At 37.8% G+C, this 7,456-nt stretch overlaps 1 protein-coding gene across 1 annotated transcript in view; it reads left to right on the top strand.

Moving 5' to 3' along the window:
- Positions 1-6,525: 6,525 nt before the first annotated feature.
- The window catches only part of Cr2 (complement C3d receptor 2), a 37,812-nt gene continuing 36,881 nt past the window's right edge, over positions 6,526-7,456 (top strand). The window contains exon 1 of the mRNA XM_051186693.1: positions 6,526-6,775. Within this exon, the coding sequence (XP_051042650.1) occupies positions 6,700-6,775 (76 nt within the window). The 5' untranslated portion in view covers positions 6,526-6,699. The remainder of the gene's footprint in view (positions 6,776-7,456) is intronic.

Below are 7,456 nucleotides of genomic sequence, written 5' to 3'. Positions count from 1 at the left end.
AGTGAGTTCTAGGTTGAGAAGAAAAATAAAGGATTTTTTGTATGTGTGTGGAAAGTGATGAGACTAACCAGCAACTTCTAGAATCCAATGATCTGTTTAGAAAAAAAAGTTGGATAAATAATAAGTAGGAGAAACAAAGAGCAACAAAGAAAGAGTATTGATGTCTAGATGCTCTTTTGCTACTTCCTGGCTTTCACTACTCTACTAAAGCATGGCCAGGAGGCAGACATAGGATGCCATGATGGTACCAATCACCATTCCTGGGGGGACAAGAATAGTTTGTTTGGGTATTCTGCATACCTAGGAACTCTGAATGGCCAGTGTTTTGCTTTAGTATCATATAATTAAAGTATCTGGAACAGGTCAAATAGGTTATAAAAATCTAGGAGTTTTGCTGGAAGGTGGCTTCAAATGATAGGAAAATGTCCTTTGTCTTGACCTCAAAGGAATAAGAAACAGAAATGATCATGAAATGCCTGCAGTGTTAAGTACCAGAAAACCCCTATATATGTCCTTGTCCAATATTCTCCAGATTGCCACACTTCATTATTACCATAAGCACCATCATCTTGTTTCAAGGCTGCAATGTACATTAGATCATTTTCATATACAATTTAGATAGAGATGGTTTAGTGGCTAAGAGCACTTGCTGCTTTCCCAGAGTGCCCAAGATCACTTCCCACATTGTGGTGCTTACAACTGTCTTTAACAAAAGCTCTAAGACACACACACACACACACACACACACACACACACACACACACACACACACGACATACATTCATATACATACACATAAATAAAAATCAAAATTAAGGAAAATAAGTATTATGTTATAGTATATTTTAGAAGGTATTGGTTTAAGTAACCACCTAGACTTTGATTCTTTTCATTTAATATTACATTAACTCTGTTGTTCAAAGAGGAAAGAACCTTCTTTTTGTGATATGAATGAACTTCTTTCACTCTTAAGGGATACCCCAGATGACAGCATGGAAATCCCCTAAAATAAGCAGTTCCTCTTTACTCTTTAAACTAACTGACCAGAATGCTTTTACAAGAAGTCTCTATTAATTTATTTTTATGTATGTACATATAACTTTTATGTTGTATGCAGCATATCCATATTACAAGTCATGGGCTTTGCAGATATCCCATTAGTATAATGATAGGACCCTCCAACTGACTTGTAAATTATTTAACTGGGAAAAACTAAGTATTTAAGAAACTGGCTTATTTATCTGTGGTCTATTGGCCAAGCAAAATGCCCATCCCCATTTGTGTTCTTGGCAATATATAGGCAATTAAATCCCTTGAAAAAAAAAAGACTGTCAGTTTTCTTTAAGGATATGATCACACTCCAGGATTTGGCCAGCCACTGAAGGGTATTTAGTTGGTAGAAATCATACTAAATGGACTTATTTTGGGGAAACATGAAGTTGCGTGGGTAAGGATGTGGGGATGAATCTGGGAGAGCTGTAAGAAGGGATAAATGAGATCAAACTCTCTTGTATGAAATTCTCAATGAATTAGTAAAATATTGTTTTTACAAGAAAATAACACCAGGCATAGTGAACACAAGTGCTCTTATTTATTCTTGGTAGGAATGTGTTGCATGATTTTTCCCTCTGGAGCAACTATTTCTGTTCAATATAGGGGGAAACAGCAGACCAAAGAAATTATTACAGCAAGTGTAGCTTCATGAACAATGTACTTAATTGAGGCTACTTGCAGGAAGTTACAGGAGTATGGGCAGCTAAAAAGGGAGCTATATTATGAATAATATGGTATAGAATATTTTTACAAATTGTTATATGCTGCTTGTGCTTGATGAAAGCAGACTCTGGGCTTGAGAAGAGCTCCCTTTTCCCAGATTCCACTATGTTTATTCCAAGTGTCCTCCAGAAATCCCCTGCCTAGTTGCCTACCTTTGTGGTATTGAGGAAGGGAAATAAACAGCCAAAGGTATTAAATCAGTGTGTCCTTTGGAACAACTATAAGGTGAACCATATGATAGCTGTATTCATTTGTATTGGTGGTACCATTCATTCTTGCCTGGTACCTTTTGTAATACTATCAGTGTACCAAGCAATTATGTACATGATCAAAATTCCATACAGTATTTTGTGTGGTTTGGATTTTGGTTCCATTAATTCAGGGGGGGATGCTCCAAGGCTTGAAAGGACACTAATCACAGCATAGCCTGTATGGCATTTGTGGCAGAGCTCTTGGACACGAAACCACATTGCTGTACAAAGACATGCAATGTTTGCAGAATTTGGTTCAGTGCTTTCACAAAAAGAGGGTGAGCTAAAGGCCTTAAGTCTAGCCCAAAATTGGATATGCTATTTTAACTGTCACTGAAGTTGAATCTGTAATGAATTTTGTCTGTTGAAATGCACTGTATACTGCTAATAATTGCTGTTCTAAGTCTATGTCTGAGTTTCTATCTCTTTCCATGACTGGGACCAATATTCCATAGAAGTTGTTTACTTGATTTTTATATCACAGTCCTAGATGTAACCCTTTGAGCTGCTATTAACTTTCATCATAAATTTGTCATCAAAAGTACTGAGGCACACAGATTAGCCTGTTCTCCTTAACTATTCTATCTCTGTGTCCATTCACTGCTACTCATTGCTTCAATGCTTTGGGAGTTGTCATGAATCAATGTACACTCAGTTTCCACATCCACTAAAGCACAAGTATTTCACACATTCATAGAGGAACTCAAGGTGTCTTGTGTAGTCCACAGTTATGAGTTAACTTGGCTGCTCCTGTAGAGGAATGTCTAGGAAGGCTCTCATCCTCATCCTCAACAGAGGGCATAATAGGGAATGTTCACACCTTTTCTACCCTTATTGAACTGTTGTTCAGACTTCAAAGCCTTCTGAAAGTTTCCCTAGAGGCTCCATCTTGACATATTCTTGTTACTTTTGTTTTGCAGGGGCAAAGATCATCTGCCTTGCCTTTCTTTATCCCCTCCTGAGTGCTTTTAGCACCTTACAAACCCAACTTACATGCTACTTGTGTTTACTTTTCCTAGGAAGACATGAACAAATATTATTCATCCTGTATAGAGTACCAATGCTATACTCATGGAATATTCCAAGTAAGTCTAGCTTGGAATCTTAGCAAATGTTTACCACTTAATATCTTCATGGAGGAGTCAGACTTTGTACCCTTATGAGACTCCTGTGTATAATTACAGCTGTTCTGATTTTTAAAAAGCAGCAGTTGTATAATTTCTAAAGGACAGAGTTCTGCAACAGAATGGATATTGACACAACGTTTTTAAAAAAGGGAACTTGTTATTAATAAACGTGTGTGTGTGTGTGTGTGTGTGTGTGTGTGAGAGAGAGAGAGAGAGAGAGAGAGAGAGAGAGAGAGTCCGTGTAGTGTTTTCCATTTGGTCAAGCAATTTTATGTGTAGAATTTTTAATTGAAGATATACACCAAACAACAGAAACAAACAATAAAAAGATGAATACTGTTTTCTAATCTAATATGTTAGTTTGTGCCTCTTAATTGGAGAATGGAGACTGATAATGCTGAGAGATTTTATTGAACTGCCTAACATATTCAAATAAGGAAACGGTTGAATAGTCATAGTTCACCCATTCAGTGAAGTAGCATGAATCAATAAAGTAAGGAATGTCTGTTACTGTATATGGAGTGAAGTTTAACACATTGGTTAAGTGAAAATAAGTAAATGTGGGTTTTATGTGCGACCAGGAGGATTGAGCCTGGTTAGGAATGGAAGATAGGAAAGAGAGAGAGAGAGAGAGAGAGAGAGAGAGAGAGAGAGAGAGAGAGAGAGAACATAAAAGAGGGAGCCAATATTGGTTTGAAGATAAAACTGAACACAAAGAAAGGTCTAGAGAACTACAAGACTGCTCCCAACTAACAATCTCAGCTTCCGTGGAAAGGCTATCATAAATGCCCTTCCCCGGAGAGTGAGATCAACAACTAACTTCTCCATGGAGCCCTCAACTAATGCCTGTTGAAAATAGGAGCAAACACCCATACATAAACACTGAGTCGAACTAGAACCCAGAAGCAGATGGAGAGGACAAGACCATGCGGCAGAAGCACATAGAGACAGCTTACCTGAACAAGGAGGAGCTAAGGGCCACTAGACTGATAGCTGGAAAGCCAGCATGGGACTGACTCAGGCCCCCCTGAATATGGGTCTCAGCCAGAAGGACTGAGCAGTCTAAGTGAAAAAAAATAAGAACACAAATATGTATTTTCTCGTTAGGGCAAAAATAAAGTAGATAAACAAGAAAATACTGAAATATACTACCTATAGGCAGTAGGTAAAAATAGAATGAAGAGACATTTCTCTGATCATACATTTTTATAGTTTTGATATTTCAAAACTGTGGTTTTTTTCTAAGTAAAAATGATGAAATACAAACTAAAATGTAATACAAAGGGAAATGCACCAATCTAAATGACTAACATAACTACACTGGAAGAGAATACTTAACTTAAGCAGTTTAGGGTTCCTATACTTTCAGGAATGAAAGAGAATACTGTAAGTTGAAGACCAGTGGTTTCTATGCTTTCAGGGCACAAACAAATAAAATTTTAATATTTTCCAGGTTTCATTTTTAACATGATAAATTTAGCAACTTTAAAACCTACTTCTCTACAGAACAATTAAATAAGTATATTGTGGAACTAAGTAATTTGCCTTTGGAGAGCAGAGTTACAAATATAGGTAGAGGAAAGATGTGGAAAGTCTATAGTGATAGACTGGAATTAGAAGCACACAGCACCCATCCTCTGATATATCTGTCCGAAAATGCAAAATTTCAATCTAATTTTGAAGAAACATTATATCAAACCAAACTGAGTGTGTTGGCAACCAGCCTCCAGGATGGTCCACCTTCATCTTTGACTCCCAGTATTCCCATCCATGAATAGTATCTTTGAGAAGAGCTGACTTTTGTTCTGAAAATCCCATGAATACTGAGGATCATGAAAGGCATTTTGTCTTTTGTCCTTCTTGATCTAAAAGAAGTTAGCTGTCTTAAGATGAGAAGTTTCAACTCCTACAAACCAACAACCCAATGGCCATACACACACATGATGAAGAATCCAGCCACTGAGTGTGCATCTTCTGTGTGCTTTTTCTGCCCCAGTCAAGCAGATAACTGTAGTTCCAGCTATCATTTTGGCCAGAATATCAGGGAAGATAGATGTTCAGTACAGCTAAATTGTTTCCAAATTATGATTTCAGAAACTAAAAGGTAATATTTAGTCTCACTTCAAGCCACTACTAATCTTAAGGTAATTTGTCATTACACTATATAATAAATATTTTAAGTGTCATTCTAGAAAAATAATTATTATGTGTGCTTCAAGGATATCAAAGACAAACAATGAAAAAAACATCAAAATTCCAGATCTGGAGCTGGGGAGGACTTTGTTGGTACAATGCTTGTCATATTAGCACGAGAACTTGAGTTTAGATTTCCAGAATCCAGGTAAAAGCTGCATCCAGTATACCTATATCCTAGCACAACAGAGGCTGAAACATCCACCCTATCATAGTCTGCAAGTTTGGGTTTCAAAGAGAGACCTTGCCTCAAATAAGAGGGTGGGAAGTTGGCAAGAAAGACATTAACTTATAATCTTCACATACATCTTCATGTACATGTGCAAACACATGAACATGTGTCTCAAACACAAGTGCATGCGCGTGTGCGCACACACACATACATACACACACACACACACCTCCCACTCGCAGAGATTTTTTCTCAAATTAAAGACAAGGAGAGCCAAGAGTCAAATATATGATCCTGAAGGGTAGATGATTTTGATGTTCTTACTTTGGCATACCAGACTATTGAGATATTCATCAAAATTCAAGTACAGTAAATATTATAAAATAGCACTGTATCAATATTAGTGTTTTGTAATCGATCATTGTACTATAGTTGTGAAAACATGTCCTTATTTTTAAGAAATATACATTAAAATATTTAAAGGAAAGATAAATGCCTATAATTTATTTAAAAATATCAAAGTAACAATTATACAACCCAATTTTATAGTTAAAGATATATCCTTTTATATATTTTTGTACTGAGAGACAAAATTTCTAAAGTATTAATCTTTAGGAAACCCCTTCACAGGTATACAGAAATTAAAATTTTCACTATTTACACTAGAGTAAAAAAGACTGCAATACCAGGCAGTGTTATTCCTGAACTTCCACTTTAAGTAAACCATTTTAAGTTGTTTTCTCAAACTCAGAGTTCACTACATTAATTGGGTTTGGAAATGAATTAACTGGAACAAAATGCAAAACAGGTTTGAAGAATACAATACTGTGAGTTAGCACAGCATACGAATATTGTAGATGAGTATTATTTTGTGAAATGTTTCAGATGTTGGCAGCGAAAAGGTTAATGTATTTGGTTGCATAATCAACAAAAAATAAAAAAGCCAGGAGCTGAACAGGACCCAGCTTGAGTCAAAAGCAGACTTCCCCGGGGCCACCCCTCCCTGCCTCTTCCGCTCCTGGCCACCTGCAGATGTGCTCCACAAATCTTCAGTACCCAGCACTGAGCAGACACTATTTAAGGGTCCTTCCTCACAGCTTACTACCAGCCACCAGCGGCCCTCAGCCAAATTCTCCTATCCTTGCTTAGAGGCTCACAACACTGAGAAAGCAACCTGCTGATGAGCGGCTGTGGTGACATGGGAGCCTTGGGTTCGCTCTGGGTTTTCTTCACTCTCATCACGCCAGGAGTTCTTGGTGAGCTGGGCATGGGAACATGGATAGGGGAACTCCTCCAGGGCTGGGAAAACTTTGTGCCCACACAATGGCTAGAGACAAAACCAGGGATGCAGGGGCCCTGCTGTATACTTGCCTGTCCCGGACAGCTTTGGAGACTCCCTCAATCTCTGTCTGATGCAGAATGGCCCCACCTCTTCTGCGAGCAGACCACCACCATTGAAGCTTGCACCACACATGGGTGCTTTGGAATGACTGATGCCTTGGTTCAGTGGTTGTCTCTCCCATCTCAGGCTCCCAGATTCCTGGGAATTCAGCAAGTGCTCAAATAGTTCCACCAAGGGTCCCAAGCTGTGTTCAAGAATCACAGAGCATATGTGCCTCTTGGCATGCAGAAATCCTCTCTAGCCATGGAAGGGTCATTGAGCCCCTGCTTCTTTTCTTAAAGAATAATACTTGATTCTCTGATATGGGTCTCAGACTTTAGATTTGAGAGGATATGTAAAAACTAACTAAAGTTAGTTTTTAAAGTTGAACATGAAAAAACTGTGACTTCTGTAATGGTGTGTGCTTTCAGAGGTATCCCTTCAATGTTCTCTGTAAGAGTTTTTGTTGTTGTTTTGGGTTTTTGTTTGTTTGCTTGTTTTTGTTTTGCAGATTGACTTTCTTTTAAAGTAGTATAATTTGTTCTGGTAGTGAAAG

The sequence above is a fragment of the Phodopus roborovskii genome, unplaced genomic scaffold (genome assembly GCF_943737965.1).
Source record: "Phodopus roborovskii unplaced genomic scaffold, PHOROB, whole genome shotgun sequence".
NCBI classification, from domain to species: Eukaryota; Metazoa; Chordata; class Mammalia; order Rodentia; family Cricetidae; genus Phodopus; species Phodopus roborovskii.
The sequence above is the reverse complement of the archived record's forward strand: the minus strand, read 5'-3'. Positions and strand labels throughout refer to the sequence as shown.